The 26,208-nt window shown below is 41.0% G+C and overlaps 1 protein-coding gene across 2 annotated transcripts in view; it reads left to right on the top strand.

Annotated features, from left to right (window-relative positions):
• Nucleotides 1–26,208, top strand: part of LOC124287941 (cell wall protein DAN4-like) — an 85,374-nt gene that overhangs the window by 29,313 nt on the left and 29,853 nt on the right. For both annotated transcript variants that reach the window (XR_006901348.1, XM_046724436.1), the window contains exons 2-3: nucleotides 2,371–2,422; nucleotides 13,793–13,900. Coding sequence is in view for 1 of the 2 variants with exons in the window: in XM_046724436.1 (XP_046580392.1) it covers nucleotides 2,371–2,422; nucleotides 13,793–13,900 (160 nt within the window). In the remaining variant the exon portion in view is untranslated. The remainder of the gene's footprint in view (nucleotides 1–2,370; nucleotides 2,423–13,792; nucleotides 13,901–26,208) is intronic.

Here is a 26,208-nt window from a genome sequence, read left to right as displayed (position 1 = left end):
AATCGATCCCGGGTCTTCGGCGTGAGGAGTAAACACTTTAACCACTCGATTCCCCACATGGGCACCATGTGTGAAGCCCATTTCTGGTGTCCCCCGCCGTGATATTGCTGGAATATTGCTAAAAGCGGCGTAAAACTAAACTCAGTCAGTCAGTCAGTTGAACTCTCTTTTCTCAACTGACTTTTGTATACCGTTTTGTCTGGCCAGGCATCATTGTCACATTTAGCACAGCCAGAAAGAAGCTGAAATTTTCTTTTTGTTGACCTGATACTGGTCATTTCGAGAATGGCTGCCATAATTTTGGACATGTTGATTTGACATGTTGTAGTAAGGACAGTAGGTCATGTACATTTTACCCATGAAGGTCCGGGTAAGAATATTGGCCTTCAGTAACCCATGCTTGTCGTAAGAGGCGACTAACAGGATAGGGTGGTCGGGCTGGCTGACTTGGTTAAAGCACATGTTAACGGTTCCCAATTGCACAGATCGATGCTCATGCTGCTGATCACTGGATTGTCTGGTCTAGACTCTATTATTTAGACCGCCGTCATATAGCTGGAATATTGCTGAGTGTGAAACCTAAACTCACTCACTCACTCATGTACACGTGTGTCTAAAATACATCACATTCATTGCTTTTTTTGTTGTACCTCAGTGAATTTAAGAATCTTAATTTCAAAGTCTTCAGTTAACTAACAGAGCTTCATTACTCCATATGACAGCACTGTCCAGACTGAATAACAACACTGATTTGTGCTTGTCAGTCAGCAATAGCTCTGTGGTGAAACAATAACTATATGTTTACAAAAGGCAAACTGAAGCTATTATGGACATATATTTACCGTTTTTACATTGGTTTGAAAATGCTTTGATCTATTTTGGTTGTTACTGGTGTCCAAGACAAGCTGATTGAACAAGTGAAGCTGCTAAGATCACAAGACTGAGAGAATCTATGAGAGAATGTAGACTGCAATGTCATAGAGTGAGAAGTTTAATCACAATGTTGCGTGAATATCAGTCTAGCTAATTTGCTGTTTAGGGTTTTTTCTTTAAACTTTTGTGTCTCAAAGTCCCAGTGTGCTGTTGTACAATACAATCTTTTTTTACAAATTTATAATTATTAATTTTTAAAATTTTATTTATTAATCAACTAATTCACACACTGCTACCCTACTGATGGAAAGAGCACAAACTTCTTACTTCAATATATGGAGGAATATGTGTACAAAACTGCATTGATGTTGAAGAAAAATGATGATAATAGGACAGCATAATCTATTTTCATATTCCACATACAAAGTGTAGTGCTTTATCTATACAATTTGAATTGTACATATATCATAGACTAAGAATTGATTGAGTGTATTAAAATGGCTACTGTGACCCAAAAATATAATCTTATTTTTAAAAATTACATATCTGATAATTTTTGTGAAATGACAAGCCTATGGAGATGAAATGTGTATGAATGGCCTCAGCTATCGTGTTTCTAAACAGTGCTCATTTAATAGTGCAGCTTTAAACATGTCTGCCAAGGTGGCCATATTGAAATAGCAAATGCCCATTCTTAGGCATTTTGATATGCAGAAACTATGTAGTATGCATTATAGCATATGATCCTATTTCTTCTTTATACTATGATATTGTCATCAAGCTATGACCTTAGATCTTCATACATTCTATGCATTTTTGACATCTCTGAATTATAAGGCCTACAAAGCTGAAACTCTGCATGAAGGATACGACTCAGCAATTTTGTCTCTTAAAAATGCCTGAATTTTGATCCAGCTTAGAAAATGCTCTGTGCACATATTACTCAGGCATTTCTGCTTGTATAATCATGAAATATCACAGCGGGAAAGTATGGTAGGTGTGATAACACATGTTAACTGGCACTGACATGGTAATTCCAATGGTAGCACATTATTTTCCCTTCTGCTCAGCCCATTCTGCAATTTTAGAGCTCTAAATGACACAATTCTAGATTTCCTCAGGTTTCCATTCTCTCTGGGACTCCTTTTCAGTTTAAAAGGAATTGTTTGTTTCTATCAAAATTACATATATTCAGAGACTTAGTGTGAGTCTTACCATTGTGTTCAAGGACAGGTGTACATTATTGTATTGTACCGCCAAATTGTATCACCAAAGTACAGCAGATGCCAAAAGAGTGAGTGAGTATGGTTTTACACCGCTTTTAGCAGTATTCCAGCAATATCACCAGAAATTGGCTTCACACATCTTGTACCCATGTGGGGAATTGAACCTTGTCTTTAGCATGATGTGCGGACACTTGAACCATAAGGCTACCCCTCCGCCCCTAGTTGCTCCAGGAAGTAAGATGCGCCTTCACTCTACTGTTTTGTGTTCCAGAGGGACGTTCCCTGTGTGGTAAAGCAGCTGTCCTACCATTGCCTGAAGCCATGTGAGTAGCAAGCCCAAACAGAACCCACAGAGTTACTTGTCGCCAACTCCACCATAACAAACTTACCAAACAAACCTTGTAACATGTATAAACATCAGCATGGTTGGTTTGTGTGTGTTCATCCAGAATTGATTGATCTGGAAAAAACACCAAGCAGTTGAAATTGGAATTCTACATGATGGATGTATTTCAGTGTATTTTAACAACTGCTAGGGATTATTAATACCTATCAAATAATGTGCTTGGACTACATTACAAAAAATATATGAAAACATATTCATGATCCCTAAATTCTTTTGTTTGATAAACCTACAGTATCTTGTATGAGTCTGACCTAACTGGAGCATCAGAAACCTCTTCCAGTACTACTACATTCAATACAGCACTGAATGAAAGCAAAATCTGACAAAAATGCTGATTACTTGTGTATTTAAAAATATCAGGAGCTATTGTACATATGTTGACAAGGCCTGACTGTGACTGTTTGAATAAATGTGTATGTCGACAAGATCTGACAGTTACCATTTGAATAAATATGTATGTAGACAATATCTGTCTGTGACTGTTTGAATAAATGTGTGTGTCGACAAGATCTGACAGTAACCATTTGAATAAATATGTATGTTGACAATATCTGTCTGTGACTGTTTAAATAAATGTGTATGTCGACAAGAACTGACTGTGACCATTTGAATAAATATGTATGTTGACAATATCAGTCTATGACTGTTTGAATAAATGTGTGTATTGACAAGATCTGACTGACCATTTGAATAAATATGTATTGACATCAGTCTGTGACTGTTTGAATAAATGTGGGGCGGTGGGGTAGCCTAATGGTTAAAGCGTTGGCTCGTCACGATGAAGACCCGGGTTCGAATCCCCACATGGGTACAATGTGTGAAACCCATTTCTGGTGTCCCCCGCCGTGATGTGGCTGGAATATTGCTAAAAGCGGTGTAAAACCAAACTCAGTCAGTCAGTCAGTTGAATAAATGTGTGTATTGACAAGATCTGACTGTGACCATTTGAATAAATGTGTATGTTGACAATATCTGTCTGTGACTGTTTGAATAAATGTGTATGTCAACAAGATCTGACAGTTACCATTTGAATAAATGTGTATGTCAACAAGATCTGACTGACTGTTTGAATAATTGTGTATGTTGACAAGATGAGTGAAAGAGTGATGGTGGGGCTGAGACACTGCTGCTGTAAAGCTTGAACTACAACACAGGACACGCTGCAGCAACACAGAGTCAGTGGATAATAGTCTTTCACCAGTGTTTACCTGTTATTATCTATTATTTATAATTAGGAATATGCAACATTTGCAGCTATGTATTTTTAAACATTTTTAGAAAGTTGTTTTTAAATTTGTAAATGTTGATCAGGGTTATTAAAAAGAGAGTGTTTCTATGTTTAGCTGTTAGTAATATACTGTGTTGTTTGTATTGGACATACATGTACTCTGAAGTATGTAACCATTCATCAGGGTTGTGAAACATAAAACACGGACAGGAACCCAGTGCGTAGTACAGCTGCATGGGCCAGATAGTTCTACAAACACTACATTTTTGCCAAATACTTGTTAAAAAAATGCTCCAGTCTGGCTGATTTCTTCAGAAAAGATCAGCATGCACATGACATGTCACTACACCATACATTGTATTTAGTTTACTGCATGACGAGGGTGTCCCACTCATTGAATAAATATGTGATAGTGGGCATTATCCAGGGATACATATGTGATAGTGGGCATTGGATATACATTTGATGGGGGGCATGGGATACATATGTGATAGTGGGCATTGGATAAATATGTGATGGTGGACATTGGATAAATATGTGATAGTGGGCATTAGATAAATCTGTGATAGTGGGCATTGGATAAATCTGTGATAGTGGGCATTGGATAAATATGTGATGGTGGCATTGGATAAATATGTGATAGTGGGCATTGGATAAATCTGTGATAGTGGGCATGGGATAAATATGTGATAGTAGGCATTGGATAAATCTGTGATAGTGGACATTGGATAAATATGTGATAGTGGGCATGGGATACATATGTGATAGTAGGCATTGGATAAATATGTGATAGTGGGCATTGGATAAATCTGTGATAGTGGGCATGGGATAAATCTGTGATGGTGGACATTGGATAAATATGTGATAGTGGGCATGGGATACATATGTGATAGTAGGCATTGGATAAATATGTGATGGTGGACATTGGATAAACAGTGATAGTGGGCATTGGATTTATAATACATGTGATAGTGGGCGTTGGATAAATATGTGATAGTGGGCATGAGATATACATGTGATGGTGGGCATTAGATAAATATGTGATGGTGGTCATGGGATACATATGTGATAGTGGGCATTGGATAAATATGTGATGGTGGACATTGGATAAATATATGATAGTTAATATGTGAAAGTGTGAAGTATCTGTTAAACTAAGTTCGGCCTTACTACAGTCGCAGTGGGAGGGAGACAGGAAACGTAAAAGAAGGATTTTACTGAGGTGAGTTTAGTGCAGAAATGAGCAATGCGGGTTTTTCTAAGTCCAATGCGACTTGTTCAGAACACACCATGGCTTTATGCAAATTAGTGTGCGATGATATTGTATTACAAAGGACACTTTTTAAATGATTATTTTGAAATTGGACTTAGCTTCATTATAAACGATAGCAGACTACGTAAAAAATAATAACTTTAATACTGAAACTATTAAGGATGCAGCAACCATGGCGTCTCACTATCACTATAAAAAGAAACAGGTAGGAGGGGTCATGTCAAAAGCAAAACCAGGACGGGTGTCGCAGACGGTGGTTGGGGTCGAGCTGGGGAACTGAGATATTAGCTAAGATAAGATAATCAATAGAGTCTGACATATTCAATACACATGAAAAAACATAAAATATCTTTGAGATGACCCCTTGTGCCTGTGGGCTGCACGTGCATTTCATGCCATGTGAGTCGACGGTCTGTCGTCATACCTGGCTGAGCGACCTAATTGCCATCTATAGTCTGATTTATTGTTTTCAGCAGCTATTCGTATTTTTCCGAAGTTTTGCCTGATTTTACGAGTAAACATGCTTTTCTGGATACCCTATTACGCATTCTAAGATGCCTAGCGGTTAGAACAATCGAAAAAAAAATACATTATCAGACAATAAAGGTATAGTTTTTTGATGACGTAACAATTGAATGACGTTATCCCGTCACTGCACCATTCTAGTGTGCCCCCTTGTAATCGAACCATTTTACATTACATTACAATGTAAGCGACATCACGATGCATGTCAGTTGTCATCGCCTCGTACGGCCTCCTACAGTAAACTACTCCGTTGCATCCCGTTTCTTGGTTTGCAGTTGCTTCACGCAGTTAACGTCACTGGTGGAAACATTACTTTTATGTTTTACGACGGTTAAAATGTGTCAATTCGACTCACAAGTTTAAGCGTCCTCGTACTTTAACTATAATAGTTCAGGGCGAAAGTGTGTTTTATTACACTATACATGGTGGTAGAGCAAACTGTATTTCTTAATCCCACTGAACGCCCAGTTATGCAGATGTGGGTCATGTCGACATACGCTATTTGCAATTGTGTAAATTTTAGTGATACAGAGTAACAGCCTAAAAACAGTTTTATTTTTCCTTATCCTGACTCTAAGAAGATCCTGTAAAGCAACCCATGTGCTGATCAAGCAGGCTGTTTGATCAAACTAACGGATCGTACTGACTTGGTTGTCACAATAGAAATGCTCATGTAATTTTCTGAATAAGAATTGATAGCTGGTTTTTATACTTGTCCTGACTCATGCTCTTTTGCTTGTCTTCTTCTCCTTGCGAACATAGTGGAACACTTGTATCTCCCTAATTGAAGCTCCCTTCAATGTAAAATCACTTATTAGTACTCACCAAGAGTTGCTTCCCTTTCCGAAATCCGCGGGAAAGGAGGCGCCATCTCTTCCCACATGCTTCACTCTCTCCTTCTTCGCCCAGTGAGCAGGATGTGAGAGCGCCGGTGTCTCCCTACACACTATATCCTTTGATTATTCTTATGTAGTTACCTCTTTTGGTCATCTATAGAGGTTTAGCTAGTATCCTTCAACATTATGTATTGATATTTATTCGTATTTCTGCTGTTTATTCACGGGACGCTGTGATTGTTCAGTAGTTTACGTTGATGAAAATCTGTACTGTTTGCAGGTTACGTTTAACTGCTGCTGATCCGCATTTAATATGCCCTAGCTGTACTGCACCATGTTCATTTTCTTCACGTTGCAGTTACTGTAATAATTTGTCTAATTCTGCTTTTAACAAATATTTACTTTGCGTTTTGAGACGCACAGCAGATAGGTCACGTAAGCAGAGTCTAGCCATGGCTGATACATCTGAACCCCTCGCCAGTCAACTGCTGTCGGACGACCCCCTCCCTCCGCTAGAGTTACCCTCGAAGGAGAGGCGTGGGACGCAGTCCGCCGTCTCCAAGAAGTGTCCTGCATCCCCAGACATCCCGTCGTCGCAGCCGAAGACTAAGAGGGCTTCTACTTCAACTCAACGCAGACTCCGCACCCCAGGGCAGCGTCTACCTCCAAGGGGAAATCGACGAAGTCTACAAGGACTTTCTCAGCTGAGATTGTTCCCGCCGCAGAACTGGGCCTGTATGATTATCAGCCGATCATCATACCTGATGCAGACCGTCCCGGACGACCTGGTTCTTCAGATTATGAAGATGATGGAAGACCGCTACGGACTGGAGAGACAACCAGCCCAGAGCCTGAGCCTTCACGAAGGCTCCAACGTAGACGTCACCCCAGAGGGACCACCCGTCAACGTAGCGGCTGCTACCAAGTCATCGCTGAGGAACCCACCTGCGCGAAGGACGTCACAGCCCACCTCTGCGAAGGACCCAGATGTTCAGCGTTCGCGAAGGCCTTCACGAAGGACACCTAGATCGTCACCTACCTCGGACTACGATGATCAACGCTCACGAAGAGGTTCGCGAAGGAAGATCCTCTCATCCCCGGACTCTGACTCGGACCCCCAGCCTTCACGAAGGTCAAGTCGTCACTCCCCAGGACCGGACTCAGATGAAGCTTCGCGAAGGTCTTCGCGAAGGGCACCAGTTACAGGCTCCAAGTCATCTTCGTCTAGAAGGTCATCGAGGGATTCCCCAAGAGCCTCGCGAATCTATTATCGTTCACCACATAGATCTCCGCGAAGGTCACCATACAGACGCAGCTCGTCAGGCCCTTCTCCACGTCGATCTCCTCGCCGTTCTACACGTCGATCTCCTCGTCGTTCACCTCGTCGATCTCCTCACAGGTCACCACATCGTTCGCCTCACAAGTCTTCACGGAAGTCCCCAGACAGGTCTCCGTTGACGTCACCCTGCAGAGCTGTACAAGTATACAGGACTCCACCTCAGTCACCATCGGAAGAGCGTCAACCTCTTATCAGCGATCCCGTTACAGAAGATGATGGAGGCATCATATTCTCCGGCGCCAGAAATACGCAGCTACTGGATGGTTAACAACCTGGACCTATCTTCACCTTCTAAGAACGGTAACCCTGGCCCACACCTATCTCATGAGGGAGGACGACGCAGACACGATCACCCTACCTCCGATCGACCCGATAGCAGCGGTCCCACAGAATCTGGACACAGCCTTCCATAAAGCCACTAAAGCCCAGGCGCCGCAGTTCAACGCCAAAAAGTTCTCAGCCCATAATATGGACCCATTTTTCAAGGCACAAGAAATCGACGATAACTTCAAAGTCATCAACGATGCCAAGACTAAGACGTACAAGATAGACGACCGCAATCTGGTTCAGATCGAAACCATGACAAGAAGAATGTTCTTCGGCCTTAACAGATCAAGAACGATTAATGAAACTCTCATCACCAGATTTCGAGATTCTACATCAGAAGATGACAGAATGATATACTCGGCCCTCCTTATGCAGAAGAAGGACCAGCAGTTTTTAACGGATCATCTTACATCAGTCTCCGCAGCGCTAACTCTGGCTCGTCGTCAAGGTCTCCTCACTTCCTGCAGTTGGGGTGAACAGTTCACATCTTCACTCTACACAGCTCCGTGGTCTACGCCGTCAATCTTCGCTGGAGGAATAGATAGAGTCTCTAAAGAAGTCACCAAGGATTCAAGGGAAGTCCTTATGATAAAGTCGATGGACACGCTAGCTAGCGTCATCAGGCAGACATCACAGAGATATTCAGGAAGATCAAAGTTTACTGGCTTACAGAAAGCACGGGACAGGAAGATGGCGGTTCAAGAGGAGCAAAAGATTCTTTTAAATTAAGCCCATCACGGCAACTACAGGGGAGGATCTGGAAGAGGCAGGGCACCCAGAGGCTCCCGCAACTATAAACGATGAAAGACGGGTTCGGAACGACTGGATTCTTCCACCCCCAGCCGTTCCAGTACAACCATCACAAGTGGGTGAACGCCTTCAACTGCACTGGGAGAACTGGGGAATTCTACAGGATCCATATGTCTCCAACATCCTACAACACAGATATCGAATCCAACTACAGGCCACGCCTCCGCTTACAGTCAACCCTCACAAGTTCGACTTCCAGGCTCAACAACTACCAAAGTTATGAGAAGCTGTTTCATCTCTCCTAACCAAGCAGGCCATAGAAGTACTGGATCAAGTAAACATCGAACCAGGCTTGTACTCCCCAGTTTTCCTAGTGCCCAAGAAAAACTCCAAGGAACTCCATCTACAACATGAGCACGTTCAACAGAGATTATCTACGCAAACCGCCAACGTTTCGCATGATACATCTACCTCAACTACGGCACCTAGTTCGTCCCATGGACTACATGGCCAGTATAGATCTGCAGGATGCTTATCTACATATCCCGATACATCCCGAATCCAGGAAATACCTACGGTTTACACTAGACGGGCTGCATTACCAATGGAGAGTACTGCCATTGGGAATATCATCGGCCCCCTGGTTGTTCACAAGAGTAATGAAACCTATCGTCACTTACCTACATCGTCAAGGGCTACGCAGTGCGTTCTACCTCGACGACGGGATTCAAGTAGATCAAGATCCACAGCGTCTCAAACTACAGTTAAACTTCATCATCAAGCTACTAACGCAGCTAGGATGGTTAGTAAATCTACTCAAGTCGGACCTAGAACCTAAGCAAGATCTGCAATTTCTAGGCATTCGATTTCTCACGACACAGAACTGTATCGTCGTACCAGAGGACCGATGGCTCAAGATCCAACAGACCACCCCACAAGCCTTACTCTCTCCTCTACCACTACGACAATGGCAGAGTCTGTTGGGTCTCCTCACGTCAGCCCAAGACATGACAGTCAGAGGCAGACTACAGTTACATCCGTTACAGGTCCTCATCAACGCTCATCTCGATGACCTACAACCATTCAGTCTACCGAAGCACATCAGACCTCATCTACTATGGTGGACCAGGAGGTCGAATGTCTGTGAAGGCATCTATTTAACAGAGCGAATTCAAAACCCATCTCTATGTAGGCAGCGTGGCTCCAAGGTTGGGGAGCTCATCTACCAGCCAACAGGGCGGCATCAGGGTTATGGAACCAGCAAGAGAGCAAGCTGCACATAAACATGCTAGAAATGAAAGCAGTAATCAGCCCTACTACATTGGAGCACCATTCTACAGAATCGCATCTAATGATTCACACCGACAACTCAACAGTGGCGTTTTATATAAACAAACAAGGCTCAAGCGAGATCATTGAACCTATTGACTCTATGCTTTCAACTTTTCGATCTAATCGGCGATCTCAACATACATGTCAGAGCATGTCACATTCCTGGAGCCAAGAATGTACTAGTAGGCGCACTCTCTCGGCCACATCTACCGTCACCCGACAGAATGGATGCTCCATACAGAAATCTTTGCACAGATTATCAAGGAAATAGGAGCTCCGCTAGTAGACCTATTAAGCCACTTGCTTCAACAATCAGCTAACAACATTACATTATCACCAGTCCCAGATCCACAAGCGTGGGCAGCGGACGCACTAAGCATATCCTGGGAAGGCCTCAGCGGCGTGCAGCGTTTCCGCCGCCAGCTAATTCCAAAGGTGTTACAGAAAATCAGACAAACTCAGAGCCTCCAACTGATCTTGGTGGCCCCCCACTGGCCAGCGAGCGTGGTTTTACCATTCTAATTCAAGAAATCGGACAACCAATACTACAACTACCAAAGCTCGAATCTACTAGTTCATCCTCACACCAAACAAAGCGCCACGAAACCCAGAAGCATTCCAACTTCACGTATGGACTGTATTAAAGTGTGTCTAAACAAGAGAGGTTATTCAGCCAGGCGAGCGAAGCAGTCAGCTTGCTTTCACGCAACTCTGGCGCAACTTGTATGACAACAAGTGGCACAGTTTTGAGACATGCAGCTGTTAAAAGGGATTTACAGCTAGAAATGCTACACATCCACAAGTGGCTGACTACCTTTGTTACCTACGACAAACTAAACATCTAAAAGGCTCGACATTGTCAACATATCTTGCAGCTCTAAAATCAGTGGTAACTTTGAGAACGGGTGTCAAGTTAACTAAGACGCCAGAGTTACTGGCCTTGCTACGTTCATTCCGATTGGAGGATCAGAAACAGAGATTTCGCGCTCCAGCATGGGATCTAAATGTAGTGCTCCAACACCTCACAAGTGAGGCCTATGAACCACTGGAATCAACATCGTTTGAATTTCTGACACAGAAAACATTGTTCCTGTTATCCCTAGCAACGGCAGCCAGGATGTCAGAAATTCACGCTCTAGATTATGAGAGAACACGTTTCGATGACAATCAAAACATAGTGCATATGGGACTGCGATGGGACTTTATCGCCAAGAATCAATTGCCTTGTCAACCAGACAGATTATTCCATGTCCCTGCACTTTCCTCAATTCTCGGACCTCATGATACGCTTGACCTATCATTATGCCCAGTGAGAGCACTCAAAATCTATCTACAACGATCCAAAAGCGAAGGCTGACGACAACTCAAAGCGGTTATTCATCCCTCTATCGACAGCGACTCAGACTGAAGTCTCTTGTACCCGCGATATCGATATGGATCAGAACTGTCATACTTACGTGCCTACAAGGCTGCAGGACTCGACCCTCCAAGAGCATCTAATCCCCATGAAATCAGAGCACTGGCTTCGACACTCGCTCTACACGGAAATTGCTTGTTGAATACCATTATGGAGGGCTGCTTTTGGAAATCCGACATGGTGTTTGCTAACCACTATCTGAGAGATATCAACACCGAGGACGTCTCAGGTATTCACCATTTCGGTCCCATGGTCCTCGCACAGCAGTTGACAGTCCCTCGTAGACAATGAGACATAGTCTCACGAGATTATTCTGTATATATCATACCAGTATTATCTAGCTTATAACTCTCTCACGGAGTTTTGTGCTAATTATATACATATCTTAAGTCTACATTAGTCTTAAGCCCAGTACTGATGTTACATGTACATTGGGTCGCTTCTCCACTTTGGAGTTAAACTTTTATACTATTATTATTATTATCATATTATCTAAATATTGTAGTACCCCATCTATGGCAGCTGGTAGAACTTATGTATTATAGCAGCAGGAATTATCTTAATTACAGTGCCATTATGAAGTTCCGTGAGGGGGTTATTACATATATAAATCACTAATTATTTAAATCCAAAGTATTCTGTTTCCCACCTCCGTTTCCGTAGGATTCTACAAGCAAAAGAGCATGAGTCAGGATAAGGAAAAATATGTAATTTTCTGAATAAAATTGATATTTTATACTTATCCTGACTCATGAGGTAAGCCCTCCCATCCTCCCCACATAACACTTTGGATTTCCCTGTAAATTCAAGTGTTGGGCTCGTTAAACAGGAGAGAGTGAAGCATGTGGGAAGAGGTGGCGCCTCCTTTCCCGCGCATTTCGGAAAGGGAAGCAACTCTTGGTGAGTACTAATTAGTGATTTTACATTGAAGGGAGCTTCAATTAGGGAGATACAAGTGTTCCACTATGTTCGCAAGAAGAAGAAGACAAGCAAAAGAGCATGAGTCAGGATAAGTATAAAATATCAATTTTATTCAGAAAATTACATTTTCTATTTCCGACAGTACTTTAGTTTGATCAAACAGCCTGCTTGATCAGCTCTTACAGTGACTAACATGCAACAATGTTGTGATTGGCTTACACTCGCCTTGGTAATGCTCTCAAACAACATGTCTGCTGGTGAAAAAGTACAAAGGGACAGACACTTTTTTCAACAGCTCTCCACAAAAAACAACATGCAGTGATGTGAACACTGATCCTAAGGGCGATCTATTGAAATCATACAGCTCCTAGGTAGTGTAGGAGTCATGCATGTCCATTTATGTGAGGTATTGAAATCAGGCTGTATATATCTCAGGGGCATACAATGTACCCTACCCACTGCATGAAATTGTGCATTAACCCAACCACTGGCTGACATTGAGGCAATGCTCAGAGATGACGGCCCTTACGGCTGTAGTACAAGTACTCCGCAAAAAAAGAAATGCAAAAGCAGAAAAATTGGTACTACCTGACAGAGTTTTGCTAACATTTTGACAAAATGAATACCAAGGATTAATTTCTTATGTCTTCGTGCATCGGGAGTCATTTGTTTGGGTAGAAGTTAGTCCCGGGTGAACATTACTGAAATAGGGGAGGAAATGCAGAAAACACAACCACGTGGGAGGGAGCATGGCGGCGGAACCAACCAACTTGACATGAATGTGCAACATTTTAGATCATTGGCTGGTATCAAGGACACAGAGTATGGCCATAACAGTAATGGAAAAATGTTTGGTCTAGTATCAAGTCACGTTTCTTGCTTTCCATTCAGACAGAAGACGTGTTTACAGATGTTGGGGTGGGGTGGGGGTGGGGGATGTTATATTTTATGCTCAAAACTGTACACAGAACTGTATGCAGAGTATATTACAAACATTGTCGTGCAAGAACCATTACCATTTGTGACATGTAAACTGAGTACTGATTGGTCCGAGGACTTGCGGGCTTCCCTGTCCCAGGGTTCAGACAGTCACTTGATTAGTTGATTAAATGCAGTGTCTACCCTGCTGAGCTGTGATTCATGGAGCTTGAAAAACAGGGAGTTCAAGTCTGTGAAGTATTGACTAACTGTTACCAAAACGGTGCTTGTTTTAGATTGTTTGGCTTCATTTAGAGTAGAACTCCTTCATTCTTTGCTTTTTTATACGTAATGTTGAATTTATTTGTTTTCTCCAAATTCACAGTGACACGCAAGAGACATGTCACTTCTTATTTTGCAGCGGTCAATGAGAAAGACTTTCCCAACAAGCCAAGGAACTTGACCTATAGCCGAGAACTCATCAATGACACATACATCTTCCGTCTCAGCTGGCTCCTGCCTAAAGGATGTAAGTAGCATGGGATTTCCTACCTAGTTTCTACAGGTGTGGAGGAACGATGAAGCTGTGGGCCCTTATGTATGTGTCGACTTTGACCATGTGAACTCATGGATTAAGAGGTGTCAAACTCAAAATTGACATCCAAGTCCCATCTGCATGTACAGGGTGAGTGTCATGTGTGTGTAAAGGGTGACTGACAGCTTACTGTACAGAGTGACTGACAGGTGACTGTACAGGGTGACTGTCAGGTGAGTGTACAGGTTGACTGACAAGTGAGTGTACAGGTTGACTGACAGGTGAGTGTACAGGATGACTGACAGGTGACTGTACAAGGTGACTATCAGGTGAGTGTACAGGTTGACTGACAGGTGAGTGTACAGGGTGACTGACAGGTGAGTTTACAGGATGACTGTCAGGTGAGTGTACAGGTTGACTGACAGGTGAGTGTACAGGGTGAATGTCAGGTAAGTGTACAGGTTGACTGACAAGTGAGTGTACAGGGTGAATGTCAGGTGAGTGTACAGGGTGAATGCCAGGTGAGTGTACAGGATGACTGACAGGTGAGTGTACAGGGTGAATGCCAGGTAACTGTACAGGGTGACTGACAGGTGAGTGTACAGGTTGACTGACAAGTGAGTGTACAGGTTGACTGACAGGTGAGTGTACAGGATGACTGTCAGGTGAGTGTACAGGGTGAATGCCAGGTAACTGTACAGGTGACTGACAGGTGAGTGTACAGGTTGACTGACAAGTGAGTGTACAGGTTGACTGACAGGTGAGTGTACAGGATGACTGTCAGGTGAGTGTACAGGGTGAATGTCAGGTGAGTGTACAGGGTGACTGTACAGGATGACTGTACAGGATGACTGACAGGTGACTGTACAGAGTGACTGACAGGTAACTACAGGGTGAATGTCAGGTGAGTGTACAGGGTGACTGTACAGGATGACTGTCAGGTGAGTGTACAGGGTGACTGTACAGGATGAGTGTACAGGGTGACTGACAGGTGAGTGTACAGGGTGAATGTCAGGTGAGTGTACAGGGTGAATGTCAGGTGAGTGTACAGGGTGACTGACAGGTGAGTGTACAGGGTGACTGACAGGTGAGTGTACAGGGTGACTGACAGGTGAGTGTACAGGGTGAATGTCAGGTGAGTGTACAGAGTGACTGACAGGTAACTGCACAGGGTGAATGTCAGGTGGGTGTACAGGATGACTGACAGGTGAGTGTACAGGTTGACTGACAGGTGAATGTACAGGGTGACTGACAGGTGAGTGTACAGGGTGACTGACAGGTGAGTGTACAGGATGACTGTCAGGTGAGTGTACAGGATGACTGACAGGTGAGTGTACAGGGTGACTGACAGGTGAGTGTACAGGGTGACTGACAGGTGAGTGTACAGGGTGACTGTCAGGTGAGTGTACAGGGTGACTGACAGGTGAGTGTACAGGGTGACTGACAGGTGAGTGTACAGGGTGACTGACAGGTGAGTATACAGGGTGACTGACAGGTGAGTGTACAGGGTGACTGACAGGTGAGTGTACAGGGTGACTGACAGGTGAGTGAACCAATGATCATGAACTACTCTTCAAAATGTCATTAAATACATCTCTGTTTGGAACTGTTACATGATATGTTCTGCAGCACATGAGCACAATGCACTATATCTGAGACCCTGTCCTAATGCTCTTCAGTTTGTTCGATGGTTGTAGAGTATGTGAGTAAAGTCTTGTCATAGTTGATATAGGTTAATGTTTAGTTCTTGCAATATGGTAAAGCCGAGGTAAAGAACTTGCTTAGTGGAGATAAGGATTGACTTGAAGGTAACAGCTGAAACACTGAAATGGAAATTATAATTAAGTAAGGAGGATTATGTGAATATTGATTTTGACTTAGTGTTTGAAGAAGGGATTATGACAGGTTTTACCATCTTTTACCATTGGCACCGATTAAGGCCCTGGTGTGGATAAGGCAAGGCGATGCATCTGTCTTCTGTATGTTATATGGCAGAGCTTCCAAAAGGACACATCACTTTATGGTTTCATGTTTCTTCATTCTTCTGGTTGATGGAACTTTCCTGGGAATATTAGGAAGAGATTATCCAGGAAGTTGTCAGAGAAGGATTATTCAAAGTGACAGTGATAGTGACTGCTGTATCTCAGGGCAAAGGTGCATTTCACTAATGGAGGAATTAATATTGGTTCAGCAACAGAGGTGTTCATACCGCTGGTGATGTGGTATGTGTCATCAAGACTTGAGTGAAATATAGGAGTGTTCCTGGCTGCTGATGCTGTGGCTTGACGGAGGGGCAGTGGACATAATATTTTTTTAAATATCAGACATTAGAGATAGGTATAGGCTCTTGTTGGATTTTTGCCACTCACTCACTCACTCACTTTCTCTTAAAATTCAAGGTGCCCAGGTCAAGGTTAAAAATATTGTACTACCTGAAATGATAATAAGCAGATCACTATAATCAGATTACTGAACAGCAGGAGGTAATATATAGAAACTCCTTTTCAGTTAAAAATAGGCTGTAATAGATTGGAGTTTCTGTGTCAGGTTTTCCGGTGATGGTAATTAACTTTGCTGTAATATATTCCATCAGGGATGCCGTTTATATGCAAATGGAATCTTTCCTCTCCACTGAGTCCTAATGACAAAAAAACATAAATATCACTTTTCTAGGATTAGAAATGTTTTATATTGCACTAACTAAACACAAAGTCATATGATCTATAGACTATTACTTTCAGCCCTATTTTCATGATGATGATATGTAGATTTCAGTCCAAAACAATTTCACAACTACAGAACAGTAGTTTTTGCAGAACAACATTTTGTTAATGTATAATTTTCCTCACGTAACTTACTATAACAGCTATTGCTAGTTTTGAAACCCCCAATGCCACAGTAGCCTGTCTGTACAAAAGTTGGAATACTCAAAGCTAGGAAAGGGTTGTAGGGAGATGAAAAGTAGAAAAATACTGTATAAACATGTTGCATGTTTATTAGAAGGCTGTTGTCAGTGACATTAGAGGTACAACAGAAGACATCTTAATATACAGGTATAAAATATGCATCAACAGTTTCAAATTTTATAGAACTTAATAGATGACGAATTTGATGAAAGTGAAAGTTGGATATTATATCATATGAAGCGGAACAAATCAAACCGGATTCAACACAACAATGTCTTGTTATTTTTATAAACATTCATGGAATACACACAAATATTCATATAATTAAGTCAGTATGATTGCCTATTTGAAATTTCACAACATCAATGATCTGGAAGTTCAGGCCTGTTGAAATTGGAATTTGTGAGCAGTTTATTGCAAAAATATTTCAGTCTCATAAAACCCTAACCCATCAGTTACGTATGTGATGTCTAAAAGTGATATCACTGTAAGGCAGAATGTCATATCTTGGTAAAAAAACGATTGAAATACTATATTGGTAACATATATAACTGAACAGGCTACACTTACACTGAATATCAAATGGCATAATGGTGTAAGCAGATCCCCCACGTAATAGGTCCAAGGGACATTTTAGTTTCTTACATTGGATCCGAGTTCTCTTAGACGCTGAGTTAAGAGGTGCTATTTCTGTGATGATCTAATGTAGGTTTCTACATCAAGAACCCTGTGTTCATGAACACTACATAATCGACACCTCAACTTTCAACACCTTGAACCTACAGCTTCCATAATTAAACATTTCATCATTTACAGATACTTAATATTCTGTCTTTGCCTGGCTGGCAGGCTGGTAACATGCAGGATATGTAGACAAAGCAAGAGTCGTTTGTGGCTGTACAGTGTTGTCAAGTTTTTCCCTGTATGCTATTTCCAAACATTGTCAAAGAAGGTAGGTTCTGCAGAAGACCCACCTTTTGATAGGGACACTGAGCTTTTTAATATTTAAGAAGATATTTTTAACTTCTTAAAAACAATAATAGTGAGTGAGTGAGTTTAGTTATATGCCACACTCAGCAATATTCTGCGGATTCTGTTTACTAAATATTTATTGCAGCTTGATAAATATTCCACATCCATCCATGCATCATCCTACGATGACATTAATATGGATGTCTGGTATTGAAAAATGTTTGGGCACTGTAAACTACTGTGCCAGTCTGCAACATTATGTCAGTGTGGGACCCATTTCGGCTGATCTTCCTGGCATTCAACTCCTTGATGTTGGCTTCAAAAATTATTAACTTACATTTGATAATGTATTAAAGACATTAACATTTCTGATGTTTTGCATGTGTTTTTTGTGTAAATATAACAGATGAAAATGTATGTATGGTCATAGTAAACTAACTGACACAATCTGAAAGTCTGATAAAAGGTTGCTCATAAAACTCGTTCCACTGTTGCTACGCAACACAAGTTCTGAACAATTTTAGAGCTTGTTCATGTACACAGGAGCCCAGTCAAGCTTGATGATATTTATAAAAACATTTTGTTTTTTATCACGGTGGCACAGATGGCTCAAATGTCTTGGGAACAAATCCTAAATCACAGTGCAACTTTTCCAATCCCTTCAAGAATCTGTACAATGTAACAATTATGATGGATATGCAACCTATTTGTAACAATATATGTGATGTTACGTATGTTGTAATAAAGAAGTTGTACATACATAGAACTAACTCCCTTGTCCATCACACCAACTTCTAAATGCCACTTTTATGTGTGTACTGTGTATTGATTAACAGTAGCACATCACAGCATTGGACGCCATGTCACCAGCATGGCCAACACAGGTCAGGTTTTGAGATTTTCTCTCTCTCTGCTGGGGGACAAGCCTCTTTGTCACCCTCTGGCCAACACTTCTCAATCAACCAAAGTCAAAGAGATTCCTCGCAACCTGGTGACACTTAAGAAAGTAAGATACTTTAGGCTTGGTTTACAGATTAAAAAACAGTTTGTTAGGTTGGGAATGAGGGGGGAAAATAATAAGAAAAAAAGGGAATATGGAGACGTTATTTGCACACTTGAGTATGTCGTGGTGTTACAATTTGTGTGATTGTCTTTTGTAAAATATAAAATAGTTTCAGGGAATATTTGAAAGGTCTAATGTGCTTTTTTAAATCCTTTTTTTTCATTTTCTTTGTTTTTTAAAAACAATTTTAACCCCCCACTTTCTTCACATTTCGGGTTGGCGGATCCGTAAACCAAGTACTGTATATGACTGTAGATAAGCCGACCCCATAGATAAGCCAACACCTTAACTTTACCCTTAAAATCAGTGTCAAAATGGTATGTTTCGTACATAAGCCAAGCCCCAGTGATGGGGTCCTAATCCTGGCAAACACAGACCACAGACAACTGGCAGTTACTAATAATTATAACTTAGGTCCGCATTATACAAAGAATACACAATCATATTGCGTCTACTCACGCATCGAAATGAAGTGTAGTTGACAGAAAATGGATAATATATTTTGTTTCATTAAATATCATACTTATTGTAGCTGGACGATCACATGTCAACAAACTGGCTTGCTTATTCTACCCCATTCCATGTGCGTACAACCACGATAGCCAATTTCACATCATATTATAAAATAAAGGCCTTATGGATAACAACTTCATTATAGATGATGCGACGTTTCAGTATAGATTCTTATACCCATGTATAATATATCATCATATATAATATAGAAGTTGTTATCTATAAAGTATCTTACTTTCTTATTACTCACCATCTTGTCAAATGCCAATCAAACAGATAATCCAGTGACGCCTCGTGTCAGCAAGAGTTTCACAAGGAGTTTCCTCAGCTGTTATGCAATCAGTTCAATCATCCACCTTGTATGACTTAAAGTGGAACCGATTCCAGTGGTGGGGGGTCCAGTCTGGAACTGCTTGTGATCCGTGCCTATGGTAGCAGAACTTCTGCTCCATCTCAGGAAGGATCAGCATCTTCTACATGACACTCTAGCTGGATATTGTTCCACAATAGCATCTGTCCTCACCTAACAGGGAATTCATATTGGAGATGACACAATACTTACCAGCAGGCTCCATCCCTCTGACAATGGTATGGGATTTATCAGATGTCTTGTCAGCATTATTGCATCATCCTTTTGAACTTATGGAAAAAAACATCCTTGGCACATTTTCATGGATGACTACTTTCCTTATAGCATAAGCTATGGCTTTAAGGATTTTAGAACTGCATGCCTTGGATGTATGCTTAGTCACATCTTTTTACGCCCCATCTAGAGTGGTAATTAGAGTATTGCAAGAGTTCCTGGCCAAGGATCAAAAGTCATCAATGGCACCTCTAGGACAACGAGCATCCACTTTCACAGCTCTAGTTTCTACTCTGGATCGTGACCTACCAGACAGGGTCCTATGTCCAGTAAGAGCTCTAATATTGTACGACACCACCAGAAACACTGTTAACTGGAAATGACATCATAGTTCACCCTTGTAATAAATACAGCAGCAAGCAGGATTCTCACGTGTTGTCACAACAACCAAACGCAAGTCTAATTGTCTGATCAGGTAACATTTAGTCTTGATTCTTTAGGGTTGTCTTCCTCACTTGTGTTGGGGGCCGACCCTTCCATCCTCAAAGAATCCCGCAGTACCTTACTGAAAGTACCCAAGAAACATTTGAGGTTTTCCCCTCATGATAGGTGAAAGAATTCCCTCAGACAGTGCAGAGTACCACGTGGAAGAAAGAAAAAACAAATCATTGGACTTAAAGGTTTTTTATGCCAGCTAAAATTCAGAAAGTAGTTCAGGAAAAGGGCAAATTGATGCCTTTTAAAGGAATCCTTGTCATAAAGACCATACATGTTTGACTTTGAGTGAGTGAGTGCGTTAGGTTTTACGCTACTTTTAGCAATATTCCAGCAATATTATGACAGGGGACACCAGAAATGGGCTTCACACCATGTGGGGAATTGAACCCGGGGCTTTGGCGTGACGAGCAAAAGCTTAAACCACTGGGCTACCCCAACCACCCCTGTTTGACTATAATATGTTAACATATTGTTTTCACAATTGGAAAAGCAAGACCACAGAAATCATCCCGTGGTGACTCATCAGACTGTTCCACACATAAAGAAGAACTGGCAATATGTCTATATATCAAATGTGCTATACAGCCTATACTTATGCATTAGATATATGTTTTATCATAAACAATCAAGATGACATGATATTAAAATTGATTATTCCTGGAAATTGAATAGTATCAGATACAATCACTTAGAATGATTGCATTAAGTTTTTTGTAATGTAAAGTAATATTTAACTGAGACAAAAGGTTGCTTGAGACACTGTGTCTACATCTGATTCGGTTTTCCCGGCTTATGAGGACTCTGCACATAGTAATCTGAAACAGTGTATGTAACATAGAGCCTTGTAGACTGATGCTATAACCGGTCTGTGTAATCATGGTAGTAATCTGAAACAGTGTATGTAACATAGAGCCATGTAGACTGATGCTGTAACCGGTCTGTGTAATTATGGTAGTAATCTGAAACAGTGTATGTAAAATAGAGCCTTGTAGACTGATGCTGTAACCGGTCGGTTTAATTATAGTAGTAATCTGAAACAGTGTATGTAAAATAGAGCCTTGTAGACTGATGCTGTAACCGATCTGTGTAATTATGGTAGTAATCTGAAACAGTGTATGTAACATAGAGCCTTGTAGACTGATGCTGTAACCGCTCTGTGTAATTATGGTAGCAATCTGAAACAGTGTATGTAACATAGAGCCTTGTAGACTGATGCTATAACCGGTCTGTGTAATTATGGTAGTAATCTGAAACAGTGTATGTAACATAGAGCCTTGTAGACTGATGCTATAACCGGTCTGTGTAATTATGGTAGCAATCTGAAACAGTGTTTGTAACATAGAGCCTTGTAGACTGATGCTATAACCCGTCTGTGTAATTATGGTAGTAATCTGAAACAGTGTATGTAAAATAGAGCCTTGTAGACTGATGCTGTAACCGGTCTGTGTAATTATGGTAGTAATCTGAAACAGTGTATGTAAAATTGAGCCTTGTAGACTGATGCTGTAACCGGTCTGTGTAATTATGGTAGTAATCTGAAACAGTGTATGTAACATAGAGCCTTGTAGACTGATGCTGTAACCGGTCTGTGTGATTATGGTAGTAATCTGAAACAGTGTATGTAACATAGAGCCTTGTAGACTGATGCTGTAACCGGTCTGTGTAATTATGGTAGTAATCTGAAACAGTGTATGTAAAATCGAGCCTTGTAGACTGATGCTGTAACCGGTCTGTGTAATTATGGTAGTAATCTGAAACAGTGTATGTAACATAGAGCCTTGTAGACTGATGCTGTAACCGGTCTGTGTAATTATGGTAGTAATCTGAAACAGTGTATGTAACATAGAGCCTTGTAGACTGATGCTGTAACCGGTCTGTGTAATTATGGTAGTAATCTGAAACAGTGTATGTAACATAAGGCCTTGTAGACTGATGCTGTAACCGGTCTGTGTAATTATGGTAGTAATCTGAAACAGTGTATGTAACATAGAGCCTTGTAGACTGATGCTGTAACCGGTCTGTGTAATTATGGTAGTAATCTGAAACAGTGTATGTAACATAGAGCCTTGTAGACTGATGCTGTAACCGGTCTGTGTAATTATGGTAGTAATCTGAAACAGTGTATGTAACATAGAGAGACTGATGCTGTAACCGGTCTGTGTAATTATGGTAGTAATCTGAAACAGTGTATGTAACATAGAGCCTTGTAGACTGATGCTGTAACCGGTCTGTGTAATTATGGTAGCAATCTGAAACAGTGTATGTAACATAGAGCCTTGTAGACTGACTGATGCTGTAATCGGTGTGTGTAATTATGGTAGTAATCTGAAACAGTGTATGTAAAATTGAGCCTTGTAGTCTGATGCTGTAACCGGTCTGTGTAATTATGGTAGCAATCTGAAACAGTGTATGTAAAATCGAGCCTTGTAGACTGATGCTGTAACCGGTCTGTGTAATTATGGTAGTAATCTGAAACAGTGTATGTAAAATAGAGCCTTGTAGACTGATGCTGTAACCGGTCTGTGTAATTATGGTAGTAATCTGAAACAGTGTATGTAACATAGAGCCTTGTAGACTGATGCTGTAACCGGTCTGTGTAATTATGGTAGTAATCTGAAACAGTGTATGTAACATAGAGCCTTGTAGACTGATGCTGTAACCGGTCTGTGTAATTATGGTAGCAATCTGAAACAGTGTATGTAACATAGAGCCTTGTAGACTGATGCTGTAACCGGTCTGTGTAATTATGGTAGTAATCTGAAACAGTGTATGTAACATAGAGCCTTGTAGACTGATGCTGTAACCGGTCTGTGTAATTATGGTAGTAATCTGAAACAGTGTATGTAACATAGAGCCTTGTAGACTGATGCTGTAACCGGTCTGTGTAATTATGGTAGTAATCTGAAACAGTGTATGTAAAATAGAGCCTTGTAGACTGATGCTGTAACCGGTCTGTGTAATTATGGTAGTAATCTGAAACAGTGTATGTAACATAGAGCCTTGTAGTCTGATGCTGTAACCGGTCTGTGTAATTATGGTAGTAATCTGAAACAGTGTATGTAACATAGAGCCTTGTAGACTGATGCTGTAACCGGTCTGTGTAATTATGGTAGTAATCTGAAACAGTGTATGTAACATAGAGCCTTGTAGACTGATGCTATAACCGGTCTGTGTAATTATGGTAGCAATCTGAAACAGTGTATGTAACATAGAGCCTTGTAGACTGATGCTGTAACCGGTCTGTGTAATTATGGTAGTAATCTGAAACAGTGTATGTAAAATAGAGCCTTGTAGACTGATGCTGTAACCGGTCTGTGTAATTATGGTAGTAATCTGAAACAGTGTATGTAAAATAGAGCCTTGTAGACTGATGCTGTAACCGGTCTGTGTAATTATGGTAGTAATCTGAAACAGTAACATAGAGCCTTGTAGACTGATGCTATAACCGGTCTGTGTAATTATGGTAGTAATCTGAAACAGTGTATGTAACATAGAGCCTTGTAGACTGATGCTGTAACCGGTCTGTGTAATTATGGTAGCAATCTGAAACAGTGTATGTAACATAGAGCCTTGTAGACTGATGCTATAACCGGTCTGTGTAATTATGGTAGCAATCTGAAACAGTGTATGTAACATAGAGCCTTGTAGACTGATGCTGTAACCGGTCTGTGTAATTATGGTAGTAATCTGAAACAGTGTATGTAACATAAGGCCTTGTAGACTGATGCTATAACCGGTCTGTGTAATTATGGTAGCAATCTGAAACAGTGTATGTAACATAGAGCCTTGTAGACTGATGCTGTAACCGGTCTGTGTAATTATGGTAGTAATCTGAAACAGTGTATGTAACATAGAGCCATGTAGACTGATGCTGTAACCGGTCTGTGTAATTATGGTAGTAATCTGAAACAGTGTATGTAACATAGAGCCTTGTAGACTGATGCTATAACCGGTCTGTGTAATTATGGTAGCAATCTGAAACAGTGTATGTAACATAGAGCCTTGTAGACTGATGCTGTAACCGGTCTGTGTAATTATGGTAGTAATCTGAAACAGTGTATGTAAAATAGAGCCTTGTAGACTGATGCTGTAACCGGTCTGTGTAATTATGGTAGCAATCTGAAACAGTGTATGTAACATAGAGCCTTGTAGACTGATGCTATAACCGGTCTGTGTAATTATGGTAGTAATCTGAAACAGTGTATGTAACATAGAGCCTTGTAGACTGATGCTGTAACCGGTCTGTGTAATTATGGTAGCAATCTGAAACAGTGTATGTAAAATCGAGCCTTGTAGACTGATGCTGTAACCGGTCTGTGTAATTATGGTAGTAATCTGAAACAGTGTATGTAAAATAGAGCCTTGTAGACTGATGCTGTAACAGGTCTGTGTAATTATGGAAATATTGAAGTATGTTGTAGTCAGTCCTGATGACCTGTGAATCGTCCAGTCATCAGCCACTTCAAATTACTGTCAGACTTAGGTCCTCAGATTCCAGGTTATCTGAATTCCTGTAGCTGTATGATATAAAGTTGTGTTAGTGACAAGGAACTACCTTCATGTCAGTGGTTGTATCCTTTGTCATTAGTTTGTGGCATAGTGCCAACCATTGCATCAGTCTCAAGCTGCATTCACAGATAAATATTCAGTGTTTTGACTAGTACAATGGTTTATTGATTTTGATACAGGAGACATCTACAATAATATTTTCGTTGCATGATGATTTATACTCTGAATTGATTGACCATTTTATGAATTAATAACCTGGACCCTTTAAAATTCTCTACTATTTTTCCATTTGTCACATGAGTGGTAGACATGTTTTTAGTTTGTTTGTTTCGTGTTTAAAGCTGCACTCAGCAATTTTCTAGTTATATTGGCGGCAGTCTGTAAATAATCGTGTCTGGACCAGACAATCAAGTGATCAACATCATGGGCATCAATCTTCACAATTGGGGTATGATGACATGTGTCAACCAAGTCAGCCAGCCTGACCACATGGTCACATTAGTCGTCTCTTACGACAAGCGTGGCTTGAAGACCAATTCTAACCCAGAATCATTCATGGGCTACATGTTTATTAAATAAAGCTGTATGAGATGTATATTGTGACATCATTGTGACATTTTCTTCTGATGAAGCTATCAAATTGGCCCATGATAGAATCAAATCCATCTACTGAGGTATTGTCTACAAACAGTCAATAGAAATGACATTATTCCACATGCCTAGTTTAGATATTTACCGATGACTATCGTCCTCGTGGTTTGGTAGACTGTCAGTTTTACCTGAAGTCATGGCGATATTTACCTTGTAGCATCAGTCTACAAGGCTCTATGTTACATACACTGTTTCAGATTACTACCATAATTACCGATATCCCAAAGATAATGCTGAGTCCTGCAGAATACTGAGATCTGTTTTTGTGTCAACATCGACAGATTCATGGGAAGAGTTTTAGTTTGACATGTGTCATTTTCTGAATAAAATATTAGGCAAAACATGTAACCTTTTCATTCAATCTAAGATGACCATCTGGGCCCGGTTGTTCAATACTCGGTTATCTTAACCCCCGGTTAACTCCTAACTGCCGGTTAAATCCTTAACCGTCCGTTAGCTAACCGAACGTTAAATATGCGTTGTTCGAAACATGGTTATCCATGCCGTTAGCTAACGTCACCGTCAAAGTTAACAGTGTGGTTAACGTCACTGGTTAGCGTCCATATATCCCACAATTCTGTGTTCTGTTTACTTCCTGTTTGTCAAA

Source organism: Haliotis rubra, unplaced genomic scaffold (genome assembly GCF_003918875.1).
Source record: "Haliotis rubra isolate DU_JTF1 unplaced genomic scaffold, ASM391887v1 Scf111, whole genome shotgun sequence".
In the NCBI taxonomy this organism is placed as follows: Eukaryota; Metazoa; Mollusca; class Gastropoda; order Lepetellida; family Haliotidae; genus Haliotis; species Haliotis rubra.
Note: the sequence above shows the minus strand (reverse complement) of the source record. Positions and strands in the feature narration are given on the sequence as shown.